The sequence below is a fragment of the Lates calcarifer genome, linkage group LG15, assembly GCF_001640805.2.
Source record: "Lates calcarifer isolate ASB-BC8 linkage group LG15, TLL_Latcal_v3, whole genome shotgun sequence".
NCBI classification, from domain to species: domain Eukaryota; kingdom Metazoa; phylum Chordata; class Actinopteri; family Centropomidae; genus Lates; species Lates calcarifer.
In genome coordinates, this window is record NC_066847.1 from 12513529 (window position 1) to 12534587 (window position 21059).

The 21059-nt window shown below is 42.0% G+C and overlaps 1 protein-coding gene across 1 annotated transcript; it reads left to right on the plus strand.

The window, feature by feature from the left end:
* Positions 1–413: 413 nt before the first annotated feature.
* epb41l4b (erythrocyte membrane protein band 4.1 like 4B) lies at positions 414–20580 on the plus strand. The gene is made up of 23 exons (XM_018686142.2): positions 414–2403; positions 4748–4852; positions 4940–4982; positions 5533–5611; positions 5875–5919; positions 7193–7245; positions 8209–8329; positions 8951–9038; positions 9138–9226; positions 10023–10092; positions 10212–10381; positions 11148–11257; positions 11886–11919; positions 12211–12244; positions 12369–12472; positions 14554–14693; positions 15811–15932; positions 16029–16142; positions 16240–16295; positions 16390–16542; positions 16761–16881; positions 17015–17148; positions 18396–20580. The coding sequence occupies exons 1-23, from the start codon at positions 2122–2124 to the stop codon at positions 18457–18459; spliced, it is 2331 nt and encodes a 776-aa protein (XP_018541658.1). The 5' UTR covers positions 414–2121; the 3' UTR covers positions 18460–20580.
* Positions 20581–21059: the final 479 nt, after the last annotated feature.

Consider the following 21059-nt stretch of genomic DNA (forward strand, 5'->3'; position numbering starts at 1 on the left):
TCTTCTGTGGTTCTTTTTTTAAATAAGGAAACAGTAAAATGCAGACATGTTGAGTATCAATGTACCCAGTAATGCCACTAAAATATATGAGAGTGATGCAGAATCTCATCACTGCACTCATAAATTAGATTAAACACATCCACAAGCACCAGACTTCAGCGAGGAAACCCGACATTTGTGAGCAGCTTCACCCAGGAGAAGCATTATCTGTGAGGATTTATGCTCTTACACTGTAGATGAGGAGCGGGTTTCGTAGCTACAGCTAAGGACACGAAGGTCATATTCTCAGTCTATAATTAAAAATTCACACATGGACTCAACCCCGACAGCCATAATAATTGTACAGAAAATAATTCTCAGGACCCGGGAGACACGTGGAGAGTCTTCTATTCAGGACAGAGTCAGGAAAAGTTGCTGCATATGAAAAAAAAAAAGTCATACAGAATGTGGAATAGTACAGAAAAATAATTAGATTTCTCTCACAAACGTGTAACTGAAGAGATGAGGTGGAGGCACAATGATGACATTGATTTTCTGTGTGGGAGTTTTGCTTTGGCACTTTCTCTTGGAATTGTGTTGTTTCTTTTTTCTTTTGTTTTCTCTGTATTAATAAAAAAGCCACTTTGTTATTTGGTTGATCCCTCATGTTTCTGTGTGTAGGTGGGTGGAAATGGGAAATTGGGGGAGTTTTGTGTTTGGAAATATGCAGGATTTTTTTTCTAATTTAACAGAACTGATGTTATATGTGTGACGTTGTGAAAAAACACATATGGTGAATAATTAACAGCTGATTTCAGTATTTTAATCTCAGTATATTGTGATTTGACTTTGAGCCAGTAGGAGAATAAAGGATTTAGTATTTCTCCAACAGAATTTTATCCCTGGCAGTGTAGAGGCCTTCATGTTGGAAAATATTTAGCAGAAAACAAAACAAATAAAACACGAGAAAGTTGAATAATAAATGTTTGGTGGGGTTCATGATCTTTAAAACCTACCTCTTTAGTTTGGCTTTTGATTAGACTATATGTTATATTTAATATTTAATATTTATTTGCTGTGTTTTAAAATGTTTCTACACCCTGTTCTCTCTTTTGTTTATTGTTGTCCTTGATCTATTTTTAATCTATTTTATCTGTTTTTATCATTGAATTTTCTTATGTCACTTATGTCTCATGTTACACTCTTATTATCAGAGTCATGACAGTGATTGTTTTTTAAGTCCTGGGCATGACCATGACAAACATGAATCATCATCGTTATGCTGGGACCTCCCGGAAACCCCTTTAACGACCCCTGGGAGCACCCTGGACCCTACCTTGGGAAACACTAATGATCTGCTACAATCTATATTCCCTATAGCCAGGGATGGGTCGGTGACAGACAGGTGGCGCTGGTTCACCAGCACTGATGGGTCGGCCAGTGCGGGAGGAACAGAAGTTTGCTCTGCGCCGTGTGTGTGTGTGTGTGTGTGTGTGTGTGTGTGTGTGTGTGTGTGTGTTTTACGCAGGCGCAGTTCACGCTGTTTGTCCAGTTTCGCTGGTTGACTTTTACCTGTGAGGTAGACTAGTTTCGGTTCAGCCGGTGAGAATAAAGAAACAACAACCGCCGGGTTGCACCGATCCCGGTCCAGAGGTGATAAGACTCCCCCCCCTCCCTCTCCGGCTCTTCTCTCTCCACCTCCGTGTGACTCAGGGGTTCCCATTTGCGGAGCGTCGGACGGGAATTCTCCGGGATTTTAGAGTCGGTGCGCAACAGCGAGCGAAGCAGGAGTCAGGTGCACGGGGAGAGGACAGGACAGTGGGGAGGAGGAGGAGGAGGAGGAGGAGGAGTGGGGCTGCTGCTTGTATTTCCGCGACAAGAGTCCTGTCGTTCACACCGGACTGAATGACTGGAAATCAACTGGTTGGCGCCTCGGAGGTCGATCTGTGTTAGTTTCATTAGTATGCGGCTGGAGTGCCCCCGCTGCTGCCGACATCCAGCCTGAGGACTGATCGGCAGCCCTGAAGTCTCCGCCGTGCCTGCCGAGTGACTCCTCGCCCTGGGGAGGAGAAGAGGAAGCAGGACCCCGGGAACAGTCTTCGCGGACGCAACACGGACCTCCTCGCCTTGTGCATCGGGAAAATGATGGGCTTTCTGCGCCGGACGTTCAGCCGCCGCTCTCGGAGCCGCTTCCAGACGAGAGAGAGGGACGAGCGGGACGGTAAAGGGGGAGGAGGAGGAGCAGGAGCAGGAGGGGTGACAGGGAACCCCTTGCTCCTGGCCCATCAGCAGCAGGTCGTCCACGCGCCCGCCGTGGTCACCGGGGGAGCGGCGGTTCACATCCCGGCGGCCGGGACCGCAAGGACCACCATCACCTGCCGCGTCCTGCTGCTGGACGGCTCGGATGTCAATGTGGATTTGCCTGTGAGTGCGCTGAAGCCTGTCCGGTGTCCTGACAGCGGATCTGTGTGTTTACACTGGCCTCGAGGAGTGTGTAAACAGAGTGCACGTAGCAGGACCAGGTGGTAGTCTAGATCTGTGTGTGTCAAAGTGTGGCCCGGGGACCCCGTGGGGACCATAAGGTGGTTCCTGGTGGTCCCTTGCAAAATATGAAAGACAGAGTTACTGCACTTAAGTTGAATTTACTTTAATTAATCCTTCTTAGCCTGGAGTCAGGGTTGGTTTCAGTTGTTCTTTCAACCTTTTGAATCCACAATACGAGGATAAACTGCGACCCAGGTGGGTTTAAGTGCTGAAAACTTAATTTCCTCATAACAAAAGTTGAATGAACACAACCCTGGTTAGAGAATATGTTCAAATTTTGTCCTGTTTGAGTTTTTATTTCCCATTTTTATGTAGAAGACACAGTTAGAGTTAAGCTCTCATTTTTGGATCTGGGACGTTGTTTTTGACATTGAATAATGAAGCAGCAGATTAACCAGGAATGTAAAATCACTGGCACACAACATGTGTCCGTAAACGTGTCTGTCTGGAGTTTGGCACAGATAAGTTTGCCTGGACCAAAGTTTTGCAGCCTGTAGTATCATAGTGGCCTATATAGTAGGAGTGTGTGTACATGAGTGTCTGTACAGTGAGAGGTGCAGCTCCAGATGGTGGTATGAGCAGCCAACTCATCACATTACTTCCCCATTCTGACTGCAGGGAAATCTAACAAAGACAGACCTGAAGCTGCCCCCTCTTGTTTGCTCTTCTACACCATCTTCCTTTCACTTTCTTCTTCTTCTATTCTCTCTCTCTTTCTCCCTCAGTCTATTTTCCTGTATCTGATCTCAAACAATCTCCTCTCTCCCCTCTGACTCCCTCCTTGTGCCACCCTCTCTCTTAATCTCCTCTCACACTCCCTCTGTGGCCTTCTCCCTTGCTCATCATCTCACTCTTTCACGCTCCTCGCCTCCTCCTCGTCCTCCCTCTTCTTCTTTTGTCCTCCTGTTCTGCATCCGTCACTCTCTCTCTCTCTGCCTCTCTCTCTCGGTCTCTCTCTCTTTACTCCCCAACTCCCTGATCTGATTTACCGGCCGTGTGGGGGCCTCTGTGTCACAGACAGAGTTCTGCGAGTGTGCGAGGGGGTAGGTGGGATGATGAGCGAGTAGTGTGTGGGCACACGTGCGTAAGTGAAGCTTCTCGTAAGATGTTTTCATTATGAAGGTTGCGTGTGTCACTGAAGCTGCTGCCATGCGTGCGTCACCTCAGTTAAGCTCGGCCAGTGTTCTTCGGTGGGCTATAGGAGGGCGGTAGAGTGTCTTTCTCTTGCCCTATAGGGAGATCACAGCAATAACGCAAGGCCACAGCTTCTGCCGAGGTATTACTGCTCTAGCAACAAAATGACACATGGTTTGTCGAGGCTTAGTCACAGGTGTGTTGAAACAAGTTTGTTCATGTCCTCTTGTTTTCCCACAGGCATCCATACAGGTGCTGCGAACAGAGCTGAAACTCTCCCATTAAAGCTTATTAGTCTGTCACGTCAGGCTGAATAAAGCCAGAACAGAGGGTAGAACAGGACCAGTAAAATATTCGCCTCACTGTGTGTGAGCGCATGAGACCAAATTTGCCTTGTTGCTGCTCATGTGATAAAAGCTATGATTTCAATCAGCCTCTGAAAAACTACATGCAGCAGAATGAGCAAGAGCGTTCTGGTGATTTTTTTTTTTTTTCCCCTCTGTCCCCAATCCCTTAATACCACTGATTTCCTCACACATTCATACACTCACCAGGAAGTTTAGACTGGTTATCTGGATCCAAAGTACAAGGCTGTCATCTTTGTGCACACCCACTGAGCGTTATATGGGTCAGTCTTGGGTTAGGCCTTCACATGAGGCGGTGACACGCATCTGCTCGTGAACTGCTCAGATAAAAGTTTGGAACATTGTGCTGAAAGTTGTGTTTAAGTGCACCGACTCGTGTTCTTGGTTGTGTGTGTTAATGACAAAAGACCTGAATAAGGGCCTTTCCCTCAGGGGCCCGTCCTTCTCTTTTTGACCCAGATGCACACACACACACACACACACACACACACACAAACAGCCACATTCACTACAAATCATTTTGCTCCTGTTACGGACACAAGGTCTGTTTCTAATTCACTTTCATGCCTGAAATGCCAGGAAAGCTGTGAGCCACCTGAAAGATGAAACTCCTTATTCAGTTTTAAAGACTAGATAATGATAGTACGCTAGAAGAGAACACAAACAATAAACACACATGAAACTCAGCTGAAAATAATGATATTTTTTTTATTCTTTTGTCGCAGAGCAAATCCAAAGGCCAGGACCTTTTTGACCAGATCATGTATCACATAGATCTGATTGAGACAGACTACTTTGGATTGCAGTTCATGGACACAGATCAAGTCTCAGTGAGTAACAAGCGCTCACTCCGTATCACAGCAGAACACAAGCTGATATAAGTCACTCTCACTTCCTTATTCTTTTATGTCTTTCAGCACTGGCTGGATATGTCCAAGCTAATAAAGAAGCAGATCAGAGGTGAGTTCAGCTGTTTGTTTTTTTTCCTCCTAATTAGGCCTACTGTACTTGTGCAGGAAGATGCATGTGGTGTGCATGTGGAAGCAGGTAAGTGGGGAGCAGGTGGCACATTATAAAATGTTGACATGGTGATTAGCACGTGCATTAGAAGCCGTACCCTTGTTTGCCCTCCAGCTCGTAACAAGGAGAAATGATACGGTGGGAGTGGAGCTGTGGATGAACATTGTTCTATTTGTCCGCTGGTTCTTTATTCACTGAGTTGTAGTTCAGTAGCGTAAAGGAAAGTTTGATCGATGTTGAAGCGAAACAGGAAAGAAATGTTAAAGTAGGTTAGAGAGAAATATGAGAAAATAAAAAAGCTTCGTGGCCGTCGTTACAGTGATAGATGGGAGGGGTGGGAGTGGACGGATGAGATGAAATTGTTCAAATAAATCACAAGAAGATTTGATTTGATTAAATTAATTTTCAATAAATGACTCCTTCATTTCTCTCCACCTCTTTCTCCTCCTGTCTTTATTCACACTCTCCACTCTGTCTTCGCTTCTCTCAGACGGGCCTCCTTACAGACTCTTCTTCAGAGTGAAATTTTACTCCTCTGAGCCAAATAACCTGCGTGAGGAATTTACAAGGTAAAAATCACACACAGAAATCACACACACATACACAAACACACACACACACACATGAATGCACACAGTTTTCTCTGGAGCCCAGTGCAGAGGTCCGAAGGGGATGTGAGGCTAATTACTTTGCTGCTGTGGGCAGATTCAAATCAAGGCCGAACGGACAGAGACTTGTTAAAGTAAATTATGTGTCAGTGATGAGGAGAAGCTGGTGATACATCAATTGATTTATGTTCTTCTTCTTTTTCTTTTTCTTTTTACACCAACAGGTACCTGTTTGTGCTGCAGCTTCGGCAAGACATCCTGTCTGGCAAGTAAGTTTCTTTGTCTCTGCTAATGCGCACGTATGTCACATGCAAAACTTGTTACCTGGTGAAGAGAGAGATTAGTGAGGTACTCTGGATGTGAATAAGGGTGGACAGAGGAAGGGATGTGGCAGGAAGGTAGATGGATGAAGTAACTGTGGAGAGAGGGGAGGGTGGGTTGAGAAAATTTGACCAGATGGTGGCGCTAGATGAAACATTCAGAGATCATCAAAGTTAGTACAATTTTTCCTGATGGGGTCGTGAAAGTCTGAGCAAAGAATGATGATGGTCCATCCTGTTGTTTTCAATACATTTCACACAAAACCAGTCAGCATGATTCATCATCTGGGGACCATGAATGTCTGTACAAGATTTTCATGTCCAGCCATCCAGTCAATATTGATCCACTGAGCTGCTATCATGGCTTAAAATAAAAGATCCCTGCTGTGTTTTCACTTTATTTCACTGTATTTGTGAGCTTATGGTCTGTCAGACCTTCATCAGAGCAGACTGAAAGCTCACAAAGAAAGTGAAAACACTGCATAGATCTGAGTGTGTGGTGATCATTTTTGACTTTTTGATTAACATTGAGAAAGACAAGCTATTAAAAAATCAACATGGTGTTTGGGAAGTCAGATCATGTCAAAAAAAAAAAGATGATGAATGTTGGAGAACATTGCAAAGTTACAGTCTAAATCGTTTCCCCTCTGTATCTACGTTAAAGAGTAATTTGACCTTGTAATTTCTAGTAGGGTGTGAGTGAATATATTTGACAGAAGCTCTGAAAAGTCTTCGCTACCAGTGAGTGCTGACATAATTTAGTGAATACAAGTCATTTTCTTGTATTTCCCCCTCACCTCTGGATCTCACAAGTATCGTTAAATCTGCTATACACACACACTCACCTGTGCGAGCGTACACACAGGTCACCCACACCACCAAACACAGACCCGCGTGCACAAACACACACTCAGACAGCGTGTTAGCCCCCTCTCTCTCCTCCTGGCTCTATCTGGGCCACGGATCCCCAGAGTCCAGCTCTATTATAACGCTCAAGATCAGGAACAGCAGAGGGCTGCTTATTTTAGGAAAAGGGTTGCTCCTCTCCTCCTTGACACACACACACACATACTGTGTACAGTAGGTCATTCAGACACTTTTACGTCTGTCTAACACATGATAACACCACAGATAGGGCAGTGTGCTTGATATGATAAGTGTGTGTAAATGTACTCACACCCTTAAAACAGCTCATCATCACTGTCTCTTTCTCTGTCCTCAGGCTGAAATGTCCGTATGATGTCTCAGTAGAGCTGGCGGCTTATTGTTTACAGAGTAAGTCGACTTCTCATACTCATTTATATTCTTCAATATGATATAGGATGTTAAACCCAGTAACTACGGATAATTCATTTTACTGCTACCTGTTTTCAAAAGCACATCCAAACCTTTTTACCTCTCAGGAAGCAATTGGTTACCATGCATTTCCTTTGCATATGAAAATGAACTTGACTTGAAACTTGAAACATTTATTTACCTCCTTGCTTGTGCTGCATACTTTGACATCCAAGATTTGAGAGTCAACAACAAAAAAAGAAAGACATTCATGATTTATATCATTGGAAAATCAAACCCCGAAGACGAAAATAATGAAAAATGGATACTGTGAACAGTACAATATAAATTTGGTGGTTCCTCCAGACTGTCCTCAAAACTGAAATGTCTTTTTGTTACTGTTTTTATCTAAAACCAAGTTTTGCCATAGTTAATTCAGAGTGGATTAACTTTATCAACCAAATTTTCATTTTACAACTAGGTCATCATAATGTGGTGCAGCTTTAAAGCATGACTATGTTTTTACTGCACTGGAGCCACTGTGGCATTTACTGGATAATGGTAAATGGTGGGACACTGTGTGCCAGAAGCACAAGTAGAGAAGAGTCATAGGAGGACCATTCATACTGTGACTCAGTAATGTCAGTTATACAGAGATATTTATTCAAAGTTTGCTAACATGAGCCACCATAAGCTGCTGGTCACTGTAGCAGCTAAAGTCCAGATTTTGTTGACCTGAGAGAGGTTGTGTGTTACTGATTATTAATTTAACTTTTTGTTTGTAAGAGGGAGAGAGGAGAGTGTTTTTTCTACTTAAAGAAGTGGCATAGTCTCGCTTTAAAGACCTGCAGTAACAGTACACAGTGCATGTTACAGACTTTATAAGGTATAGCATGTTCTGTTCGCATCTGTATCGTCTCATGTGTCTATACCTGATATGTTTTTGTGTGTATCCTCATCCAGGTGAGCTGGGAGACTGTGATCCGTTAGATCACTCTCCTGAGCTGGTGTCGGAGTTTCGTTTCGCTCCCAAGCAGAGCGAGGCCATGGAGGCGGACATCTTCAGCAGGTGGCTGGAGCTCAGGTGAGACGTGTCATTTCCTCACATGCACTGTCACCAGCTGCAACAGTGCATCTCACTGATCTGACCCAAGCACATTTCTCTCCTCACTGGATGAAACAGCTGAAACAAAAAGCTGAGGGCTGAGTAGGAAAGGAAGTCATTCTGCTCCTGTCTTTCAGTGCCACTGTTTCCACCGATGATGGCGTCTAAATTTCACCCCCCCCCCTCGTCTGCCTCGGCCTCGGCCTAGCTCTCACTGGTCTGTGTGAAGGATTAAGGGATTAATCCCTGGAGGGTCTTGATTGATTCCAGGCAGTATTTAACCCAGCCGCAGTCTGATTGCTCCCATCTCGGATTAGATTACATACACATATGCTGCGCTTCACCGAGCCACACAAGGACAAACCCACACTGCGGGCTCACAGTCATTCTTACTCCCAAAACCAAGACTGAGTCAAGGATGCAGCCAGATAGTTACTGAGTATTTCCCTTAGAGCTAACACCAATTACCAGTAGAGGTCATGCAGCAAGTGTTGTTAGTGATAGTTGCCTCTTTCAACAGAGTGTCGGGGCTGAGGTGACGGGTTGGGGTGATGTTTTTGTTGTGAAAACTCAACAAGGTGTCTTATTTCAAATCTTCAGGGGAAAGAGCCCGTCTCAAGCAGAGATTTCCTTTCTCAACAAATGCAAGTGGCTGGAACTTTACGGAGTAGATATGCACTTTGTCAAGGTGTGTGAGTGTGTTTTACTATCACAAATGTCACTTAATATGTGTCAGTACATCACAGGTTACAAAGTGCTAAATGTGTGTGTGCTGTTGTGTCCTCAGGGCAGAGATGGAGGAGAATATGCACTAGGCCTGACTCCCACTGGTATCTTAGTATTTGAAGGCTCCAACAAAATCGGCCTCTTCTTTTGGTAAGTACGTCAGACATGATCTAATCCTGTGGGTGCTGTGTCACTGTCGGATGACTTAAGGACTTTCCAGTGTTTTTTTGTTTTTTTTTGGTGTGTGTGTGTATTTAGTAATATGACACGCTAAATAAAAAAACACACTCAAATTCATCACACACGGCGCTAAACATGAGCAAAAAACACCAGTTTTCTTAATGAAAAAAATGAAAATATGTTGTAGACAATAGCAAGACAGCACAACACAGTTAGTGTCCTTTAGTAGTAAAGCAGTACACTTTCTGGCTTCTGACTTTCCACAGGTACACAGCAGTAGCTGTTTATATTTTAGAGCAGAAATTATTTGTCTATATATCTATATCTAGTTCAAACTTGTAAAATTAGAAACCTAGGTGCTTCTTATATCATAGTAAAGTGAAGATTTTTGGGTTACAAACTGTTGGTTGAGGAATTTGAAGGGGAAAGTTGTGATTATTATACTTTTTTTGACATTTTAAAGAATAAATTTATTGAATATAAAAAAAAAGAATCAGTAGATTAATTAATTAAGGATAGAAAAAAAAAAAAAAAAAAAAAAATATATATATATATATATATATATATATATATATATATATATATGCTTGTTGGAGGTGGACATGGTGGTGGGGTACCATGAAAAACGATGGGTGCTGTGGTTTCAAAATGTTTGGGAAGCACAGCTCTAATCATCCAAACCTACTGAAATAATACTCACACTCACGGCACTAATACAGAGTCCTTGGTTTTCTTGTTTATTTGTGTGTCTCTGTGTGTTTTCTAGGCCCAAAATCACTCGGCTGGACTTTAAAAAGAGTCGACTCACGTTGGTTGTGGTGGAGGATGATGATCAGGTTTGTGTCCTGTCGCGAACACATGGCTGCATACAAACATCCCCGGCTGACAGGTGCCTAACAGGGTTTTTTTGTTTGTTTGTTTGTTTTTGTTTTTGTTTTTTTTCCTGATTGTGCAGGGTCGGGAGCAGGAGCATACGTTTGTGTTCCAGCTGGCCAGCGCCAAGACCTGCAAACACCTGTGGAAGTGTGCCGTGGAGAGCCACTCTTTCTTCCGGTTACGACAACCAACCACGGGCAAAGCCAGCCGCAGCGACTTCACGCGACTCGGGTCCCGCTTCAGATTCAGGTGAGAGCTGACTGATCATTATATTACTGACTGCTGAAACCCAACTGTAAAAGGATAATACAAGTTGTCTCACTCAGGGAGTTGTGGCCAGCACTAGTACCAGCATATGGGGAATAATGTGTCACATAAAACAGAGCCTTTGTATCTATGGTTACAGTGTATCTATGGTTACGTGGATCAGTTCCTATGGTGACTGAAATATTCCCTTCATATTGTTTGTTTTCTTCTGACTATTATCAGAAATGGTCAAAGCAAATTCTCACACTTGAAGGGCACTTCCTGTCATTTGTTGGAGCAGCTAAACAAAGCAGAGTGAAGTCAGTGGATAAACTCTCAAGTTACAGGTGGTGGAAGTAAAAACAGGAACACCTGCATAGTGTAAGGTGATCCACTATGATAAACAGACCAGAGTCACCCATTAGGGATTAGTTAAGTTCATAATAAAAATGATGAACAATTGAGTTTATTATGTTTTATATATATATTACATGTGCTTTTCCATTTAACCTTCCAAACTTTAGGGAGAATTATTTAGCCTCATCAGAAAAATATGTCTATTGATCAGTTTTAGGAGCAGTTTTCCAGATGGTGGCACAACAACGTTTGTCTTCATTTTATAACTTTTAATGTGTAAATTTCTTTACATCCTTAAAGTGGTGAAATCTAAACATTCAGTCCTAAAGCTGCAGTCAGACTGCAGTGAACTTTGCTCGCAGTGTAGTAATAACTTCTATACTTTTCACTCTCTCCTTTGTTTCTGTCTCAGCGGTAAGACAGAGTATCAGGCCACTCACGGAGGCAGATTGAGGAGAGCCAGCACATTCGAGAGAAGGCCGAGCAAGCGATACCCATCCCGCACGCAGTCTCTGGGCAAAGGTGGTTCTTATCAACATGTAGAAAATGCTGATGGCTAACAGCGCCTGTTTTTCTCCTTTAGGTGCTTGCACATGTTATCAACAACAACAAAGGTCACATACTGTTTTAATTTCAGTGTATTTTAGATAGGAAGGTAAAGGTAAAGCCTCAGCCTTTACAAGTATCAGCCCCTCCACAGGTTTTTCTCTAGAAATGTCTAGAATTAAATAGTAATTCAGCGGGAAGTGCTCGAAATTTCCAGGTTGCTAGACTTAAGTGTCACATTTCTACTTTGTCAGAAGCACCTGCTGTACTCTTCAGTCCTCCATAATTCCCACTGTCTGTCAGCTGCAGTAGCCTCACGGGCACATACATACAGAAATGATCAAGCGCAGACTGTATTTACTCCAAGTCTGTCAGTGTAGATGTTCGAATACCTTTTATTTATTGGAATTGTTACAGACACTCAGCCCTGGAATATAAAAAATGAAATGAAGATTCAAGTGGTGGTAATAACTGAGCACCAGCAATAAGTCTGGGCTGGAAAAAAAAAAAGTCAGACTTACATAGCATAACCCCTGTGAAAATGTACAAGTAATTTTCCAATTCTCTACTTTCATTGTTAACTTACATCATGTCTCTCTGTCAGCTGCCATCTCTCCAGCCAAGCCTCCACATATCAGGTAAAACCCACACACAAAACACCCGCAAATATACATAATACTCACATGCTCATTCATGTTACTGTACTTGTGAGGACCTTCCATTCATTTCATTCAGTCCTTATCCCCTAACCTTGACCTTAATCCACATAACGGCTTGGATAATCTTAACGCCAACCCTAAAATAGTCCTTTGTAAAAGAGAAGTAAAATGTCCTCACTTTGTAGGGTTTTCCACCACTGCTGCATAAAGAAATGAATGTTTTTAGTTTCTTTGTTAATCTTAACGGTTGTGGTAATTTCTTTTTCGCAGCTCTCACGCCAGCCCTGATCCCAGCCTACATCCAGTGAGTGATAACCCACTTTCAAACAAACACACACACACACACACACACTGATCTGGCTTCGCCCTTGGTGACAACATTTTAATTTCAGCATCTCTTCAATCCCTCTCCCTCTCCTCCCCTCCAGTACCAGCACAACATCCCTTTAGGTCACGAGCCGTGGCACGCGCCCCACCCTGCCCTCACACCTCCGGTTTACCTGCAGCCCTCCGGACGCACGCCGCCGCACAGGTAAGATGACTGACCGCAAACACGGAGGAGACAAGGGTTTAGAGATACTCAAGGGACGTGATTGTGAAATTGCTCCAGGATGATACTGATGATGTTGATGCGTTTGAGGAGTCCTTGTTCAGAAATTGACTGGAGGGAAAGTTGCTTTTTTTAGACAGAGTCGCTCATCTCACGCTCTTTGTTTAGTCCTCCACGTTATTTGTTTTTCACCACATCCATGCCACTCATTCATGTCACATGCCTGTTTGTGTGTCTTGTCTACCTCCACCCTCCTGTCTGTCTGTCTGTCTGTCTGTGTGTGTGTGTGTGTGATCTCCATCTCTGTGTCATGTTCAGGCCTTCTGTTGAGGCTGAGAGTCCTGTGTCCAGTCACCCTCCCGTCCCGCAGCGAACCAGCAGCATCTCCCCAGGATCCATGAGTGTGGTTTACAGGGACAAAGTCATGACGGCGCTTTGACCCCTGTTTGACCTGGGAATCTGTTCCAAACCCAGACTCTTAACACTAAAGCTTACACAGACTGGTGCCCCAAAGAGAGAAGCTCTGTTGATGGACTCGACAGAAAAAGTCGTCTCCATCACCATCATCACTTGTCTTCATCCATTTGTCACATTCCCTCCTTCTTAAAATAAGGACAGAGGACGTTATCATATAGACCAGAGGTTTTCACACTGCGAGGTGAAGGGTGAGATGTCAGGCAGAGATGCTGTGCGAGGTGAAAGGGACAACAGGTTATTTATTGTAATTTGACTCAGTTATCGACACAGAACAGCGGCTGCGACACACATCTCATGGGGGCAATTTGTGCCTTCTCTGGATCATAACTCACTCATCTGAGCACACAGATATGATGCACACATTCAGTGAGACTAACATTTTCTGAGGATGTCATTATCTTTGATTTCCATTGTGAATGAATGTCAGTAAATTAGTTTTCTTTAGTATTAAAGTAATCCAATGATAGCTATATATATATTTGTGGGTACTTTGCAAACATGAACTGCTTATTTTAATGGTGCCGGTTTGCCAAAATGTAAACAAATATAACAACTACAAAAAACACCCAAAATAAACTAGTGCTCAAGTTTTAGTCGACAGCTAACTTAGTGACTTCAGTGGTAACATCTTACTTCCTGTTTACATCCCACAAAGCCCTGAAAACTATATAAATTGTTCCAGAAGTCAGAGCACTATAATCCTTGAAATAAGACTAATATCAATATGAATGTTTTTCCTGTTGCACTATTTTTTTTGTTTGTTTTTTGCTTAACTTTGTGGCTCGCTCTCCTCCATCCATTCACACACAGATATACAGTCACACTTTTAAAACCGCTGACATAGACCAAAAGACGACAGTAGGACACAAATAGGATAAAGATAGTACCAGGTTTAATCACTTTGTGCCTTGGGTTGCTTGTGAACATTTTCATGTAATCATGACTTTCAATCCCTCGATATGTTTACTCCAAAGTCTCAGATCTGCCGGGAAAATGTAATTTATCTTCATGCCTTAGAAATCCTTATGACAGCTAATTTATCCAAATCACCTTAATTAGAATGAAATTAATGTGAGTGAGTGCTGAACGAGGTAATTCTCAACAGGTGGAAGGGGTCCAGTTAAGCACATACTGTATGCTGGTTTAGGGATTAACCTGCTTTATGTATCATTTGTAGCTCAGTGTGAAATAGAAACATGAACTAGAATGCTGCATATAGGTTGTGTTTGTGCTTTCAGAGTGAGGTTATTGAATAAACTTTACATTCATTTTATATCAGGTTGTGGATGAGCTAATTCAACCAACTGTTTACAGAAAATGTGGCCAAGGTTTTGCTGTTGTAGTGTGTGTTGAATCACATGATGCCTTTAGGCTTGTGTCTTTATTTCTTTTCAAATAAACAAAATGCTTATAATTGCAAAAAAAAAGCAAAGATCTGTCATGCCTGCTTGTCGCACGCTGTCTTTATGTTTTTTGTTGATGAATATGTTTTAAAAACTCGAGTCATTAAGAAGAATGATCAGAAGTTAGATATTAAGGTGGTAGAGAAATGGACGTTGCTCGTTTTGATTGCGTGTCATCTTCAGTTTCCCTCTGAGTGGTCCAGCTTCAGACCATCAGTTCAGTGTTGAGGAGAATGAGACTTCGTATTCTGGCAAGATCCACCACCATCACCGCCGGCACACACACAGCCAGGACACACTCTGCCACACGCACACCAAGAACAGTGAGTACTGTCAGCCCTGAGGAGGAGCTGCCCAAACAGAGTCTGTCTGCAAATCTGTTGTACGTCTAGATCGTACGCTAATGCTCTTTCCATCTTCAGGGCTGCGTATTGATCAGCAGCTTCCTGTGTTCTCTGCAAGGGTCAACTCATCCAAATCACAAACAGGCCACAGCTTCCCACGGAAAAGATAGATTCACATTTTTTCAAGTCATGTCTTAAAACAACAGTCATGTAGTCATGTTCCCATATAAACACTAACAGGTTTTGCTTGCTGTAATCATTCCTCCTGCTCAAACTGGCCATTAAAAGATCCCTCTCCAATTTAACTCCAGTGTAAGTGACGGGGGACGGAGTCCACAGACAGAGCCATTTAATGGCCAGCATCAGGAGGAATGATTACAGCAAGCAAAACTTGGCTCAGTGCTCATATGGGCACCAGAGTATTATTTCAAAACAGACTTGAAAAAATGTGAAGTTAACAGTTAATCCTTTATCTTTAGTGGCATCTAGCCCTGCGGACAGTTTGGTTTTATCTGGACAGAATTTAAAATACACTGATTTGATTTCTGCCATCAATCCACTACAGTGGAGATGATTGTAATTTCATGTTTTGTCCGAGACACAATGTCCTTACAATATGTCTATATATTATACACAGTATATTCAATATATATGTATCATATTGTAAGAAGTTTTTACCAGTGATTCAAAATAATAAATGGTAGCAATTGGTTACAGTGAGTGCTGTGTATGAGATGTTGCTGTTGAGTTTTTCAAAGGTTATTTTGTTTGATGCAAATGACGTAAAGTCATTCACCTCCACTGTACTGAGGTAGATACTGCAAGACTACAAAGTTTTTGTGATTTGGGTGAACTGACACCTTTTTTAAAGCACAAATTTTCATGTATTCTTACTTTCTTTGATGATTTTTAAAATGTAAAGCATGAATACAGTAAAACACTTGCATACTAACTTCACCATCTCTCCCACATTAGACCAACACTCATCTAAGTAACACGATGAATTTAGAGAGCCAAAGTTGCCTGTAAGATAGCATGTCTATACCATAATAAATCTGGCCTGTGGTGTGATTTTTTTCATTAAACTTTGTGTTAGAACGTCGAGCTCCTCCCTGCCCGGCAGATGGGTTGGAAATCTCTCAATCTCTGCTCAAGGCTCTGGAGTCAGACAGCGATTCTCCTCCCTGGCCCTCGCTTCACGTCAACATGGACAACAAGGTCAGACACATTTCCGACACACCGTTGCCCCATTCTGCTAACATGTAGATATGTTACCTGGGTTTTCTTACCTTTCTCCTTGTCCCGCCTTGGCAGGGAGAGGAGAAGCAGCTGTCTGAAAAGTCTCTACACCCTCCTGCCTCCCCAGCGATGCTCCCCGACAACCTCAAATGTAACATCCTCAAAGCCCAGATGGAGGCAGCCTTCAGGGTGAGTTGATTAGGGGCCTTGTGAACAGTGATGGGGATCTGACAGTGCTGCAGGCTGGAAGCTAATTATTTGCATCCTTCTCTCCTCCAACATGAAGAAGGAAGCTCCAACAACGCCCAGAGGAAAGAACTCAAATGAGACCCTCAATGACAGGCCAGTGCTCTCACACCATCCTCACATGCTTACACATGTCTCTACTCATGAATGAGCTAAGACTAACTCTCCCTGTGGTAACTCTGGTCTTCAGGTATCAGAGCTCATCCCAAGACTCGGCTGCATCCAGTCTGACCGCGGACAGGACGCCCCACCGGCAAGACCGCAACCCAACGCCGGAGAGGCTGCAACCCAAAGCCAACCCAAGCACCAACCGCAGAAAACGACTTGTCAGACAGTACAGCTTGTGAGTACACATCGCCTCTGATTACTGTTGAAGGGCAGAGCTTCCTGAGCAGCACTTGAGCCCCTATGAGTGGGGAAATTGCACTCCTCAAACGAATACTCCACAGAGCACTTGAAGCAAAAGCGGCGCTATCTCCTCTCTTTGAAAATTACATTCTGTTGGGAGCAGTCCGCAGGTCATGTAAGTCATTCAGTCTCTCTCAATTTATTGCTCGTCAGTAACCACGAAGATGAAGACAATCTCCCAGAAGCACTTGCGGCCATCTCCTCCCAGAGCACAGCAAAGTCAGGCTCCAGCAGCTCATTGGACAAACAGATACAACCCTCCATATACCCGCAGGTAACACACACGCACACATAGTTGTTTAGTGCTTTACACTCCACTCATGGGGGGATTAATTCAACCTCTCAGTATTACCTGTGAGTAAACAAAGGAATGTCTGTGTGTGCGCATGTCTTGATGTGTATTCCAGGCGGACAACATGCCAGCACTGGAGCTGGGTAGTCCATGCTGTCCCTCTCCTTCACCTTCCCCACACCTCTCCCCTTCCTACTACCGTAGCTCCATCCCTCACCTGGTCCCTTACCTCGCCACAAATAACGACAGGTAACACACCTCTGCTCTGCTCTGCTCTTTGGGATACATTTATACAGTGGTAGAAAGAAATTAACTGTATTCCCACCTGCTCTTGCTACTTTATTCTTCTAGTTCACTACATTTCAAAGGGAAATGTTACAGCCTGCTTTTCGCCACACATCACTTTAACATGTATTTGACAGCTGTAGTTACTTTTCACATGAAGATTTTACATAAAAAATAATTGATCAGTTTAATAAAATACAATGGACTGTTAAAGATTAAACCATTGTTTCCAAACTTTTATTGGCTTGTGACCCAAAGAGGCTGTTCTCCTTCTCAGTTGGTTTCATTTTAATAACTTCTTGAGGTCAAAAGATGTAAAATTATCCAATATGTTACAAAAAACAGATGAGACAAGAAAAGTTTTTAAAAAATGAGGCTATATTTGTTTATCAGGACTTTTATTTTTCTTCTTTTCTCTCCCATTGATCATCTTATAACCCCTCAGATTCTTGTGATGCTCTGTGGACGAGCCTGACCCACTGGACCAAACTATTTAACTGTATTTAAACTAGCTCTCCATCACACAGCAGCTACAACAGTAAAATGCTGCTCACATATTGTTGCAGAACAAGTACATTTACTATATTTCTGTGTTTAGCTGATAGAGTATTTTTTCAAACATTGTTTTTACATCATTTAATGTGACTAAAAGTTCTTCTACCATTGTGTTTAAGTATTTGCTAAAACTTTATCCATCTTGCAAACTATTTGAAAAATTTGAAGCAGGTCCTTGTGGCCTTGTGGGTAAGACACAAAGGAAATTCACATCATTTAATGTAGTTAAGCATTTTTAAGGTTAATTTACTAAGCTAGCTCATTTGTACAACTAGACTAGAACATAAGAAGAAACAAGAACATATTTTGTTTGTACATGTGTTTTCCGTGAAGCCTTTAGACAGCCCAAACTTAAAGTGCAGGATCTACATACTGTTAATCTTTTAAGTAAAGTCTGTGACAGTCATTTATAACTTATATAACCTCAATCCATTTTTCTCAGATTCACTCAGATTCACTGTTTCTGAAGTTACTGCAGAGTTGCAGAGTTGTCTCACCCTGTTTATGTTGTTTAATGCTGCTGTCTTGACCTGATATCTCCTAAAAAATGCAACAAAACTTTCACTGTGTCACATAAAGAAAACTGTATCGTTAAACCTGTTATAACATGAAGTTTGTATGTTTGTGTGTGTGTGTGTGTGTGTGTGTGTGTGTAGCGGAGAGGAAACGAGGCTGGACAGAGAGAAGATACTAAGAGCCCTTCTGATGACAGAGCTCTGAGACCTTGACCCTTGACCCGTGACATGATCTCCACTTTACTGGAAGTGTAAACAGAAGTCCCAAAGTCACTGGTTGCAATCGACATTTGTATATTTGCATAATACATTCAGCAGTTATAAATATATATTTGCATAAAGGCAATTGTTATATTTGCTTAATTGTTATTTTAGAAAATGGTTCTTTATATTTATCAAACTAAAACTGTATAAAATACAAGTGAGACAGAATCAAATGGACTCACACACACACACACACACACAAAACAGACAAGCTACAGATGTGATTGGTGCTGCCTGCATGATAAATGTGTTACAAGATGAAATGTTTATCTGATTTGCTTTGGGGTTATGTTTTTAGGTTTTTATGTGATTTCATCATCACTGTGTTCATGTTGATGCCTAAACTGTTTCAGACAGCGACTGTTGAATCATCGAGCTCTACACTTAAAAAAAAAGAAAAGAAGAAGAAGCACTGCTGAAGTGGAAAGTCACTTCACTTTCAAATCAGTTTGTTCACAATGTAAATAGACACTGTAATTAATATACTGATACTGTAACAGTGCAGGCATTGTAAATGCTTACTTCCTTATTGCATTTATTCTAATGTCAGACATCCACTTTGATGAAACATTTGCAGCATTTGAGGTTTTAAAAACACTTCCTGAACAGAGTGAGTTGAAAGTGAATTATGACTCAGTGTGAGCTGCAGTCTCAGTCTGTCCACTAGGGAGAGACAGATCTGCTCCTGCAGCAGCTGAAAACACTGATCCTGAGTCACAGGTTGTCATGAGGAACAGATCATGGATCACTTTGTCTTTTTTTTTTTTTTTCTTCTTTTTTTCCAGTTTTCATCACAGGTCAAATGCAAAACTGGTCTCAGAAGTCACATTCTTGACAGTTTGGTATCAGTGACCATAACCCTGCTGCACAGCAACTTTATCTCAGCCTTTCTGTTGTCACAACCACATGTGAGGCAGCATGTGATCTGCTGCTGCACTGTATGTGTTGATTGAGTTGTTCCTGCCCTCGGTTGGATCTTAATAAAAGCCACATCATCAGTTTGACAACTTCTGTAGCAGCATCTTTGGTCTCTGCACTGACATGGGAATGTGGATTGGCCTCGCCTTGCGTGCCTGCGTGTTAAGTGTGTGTGCAGGCCGAACCCACCCTGTGAGGGAATGTTGTTATAAAGAAAATAACTGATTTATCTGCCTCTACACACCTGTTACTTACGGTAAATGAGTCAGCTTTTAATTGCTCTTTCCCTCAGTGAATCACTTCACGTTAGATAATTCATCTTCGAGTCGAGGTGCAGTAGACTGGCTCTGGTATGAGCGAAGGAATGCAAATGTTTATATATGACCCAACTAATGTGGATTTGACAGAAGTACTTATGTGGGCAAGCCAGTGAATAAGAAAACATAATCACATCCTGCTTTATATGTTGGCATGTAACAAGGGACTATATGAAAATGACTGGAGTTGGGAGTGGAGCTGAACCTTATGTTTGACCCTCCCCTGGGTTGTTACTACTGTATTTGCTTACCCTGCCCTTCACTTAGAAAAAAAAACCCTGCAACAGCATCCTCCATGATTTCAACAACAACAACAATTTTTTGCATCAACCAAATCATTAGGGGTGGAATAAGCAACAGCAAAAATGATAGAAAAAATACATGTTTCTGCAGATTGGGAGCAAAAGCTACTAAACATTTATAACAACTGTCACAGTTTAAGTGAACGAGGCACAGGCAGCAGCTCAGTGGCCACTGATACTTTAACCTTCACTATAGTTCTATCATAATGCAGAATAAAGCAAAGGCAGTAGTGAAAAAATTGTGCACATTTTTAGAGAAACAATGTTCAATCCCTTCTAACTATAAAGATTCACAGTTACTATTTCATAAACGTGGTATAGTGCGGCATTGAGACATGATCTTTGTCCTCTGCATATGGCAAAATACAACTTATTATCCATGACTCCATAAAGTATGTTTTTGACATGATTATTTTTGATGCAACTACACCGCTTATCCTTTATGTTACTATCAATCTTTCTTCATTTTTATTTTTTACATTAAATCTTGCAAGAAATTCTGTAATTAAATGTAAATAAATATAAATAAATCAAATAAATACATAACTACCCCCTTTTTCTGACTGCACCTCCCCCACAGTCTCTGATATCTTTTGAATGATACTTAATCAAAGATACAATTATTTCATTTTATTCTAATTCTTGACATCTATAATACACTCATTCCAATTCTTATGTGCAAATTGTATTCATTTTTAAATGGAAGAAACATTTTAAACATGGCTAAATGGTTGCACATGCAGAGCATTTTTAAAATCAACAACAACAACAAACCACACTGCATTTCTAACCACAATAGATGTCATTTATTTCCCAGTACACTCTGCCAATAAAGTGATAGAAGTTAAGGAACAAAAAAAAAGTATTCCAGGCTTTGTTGCGTGGATACTAATGGTGTTGCTATGTTGGCTTAGACAATGTTTTTTGTGAGTAGGAGAATTAGTGAGTGCATTTAAAAGGGATCAAATTGGGTGGGGTGCACAAGATTGTATTACACAATGCCA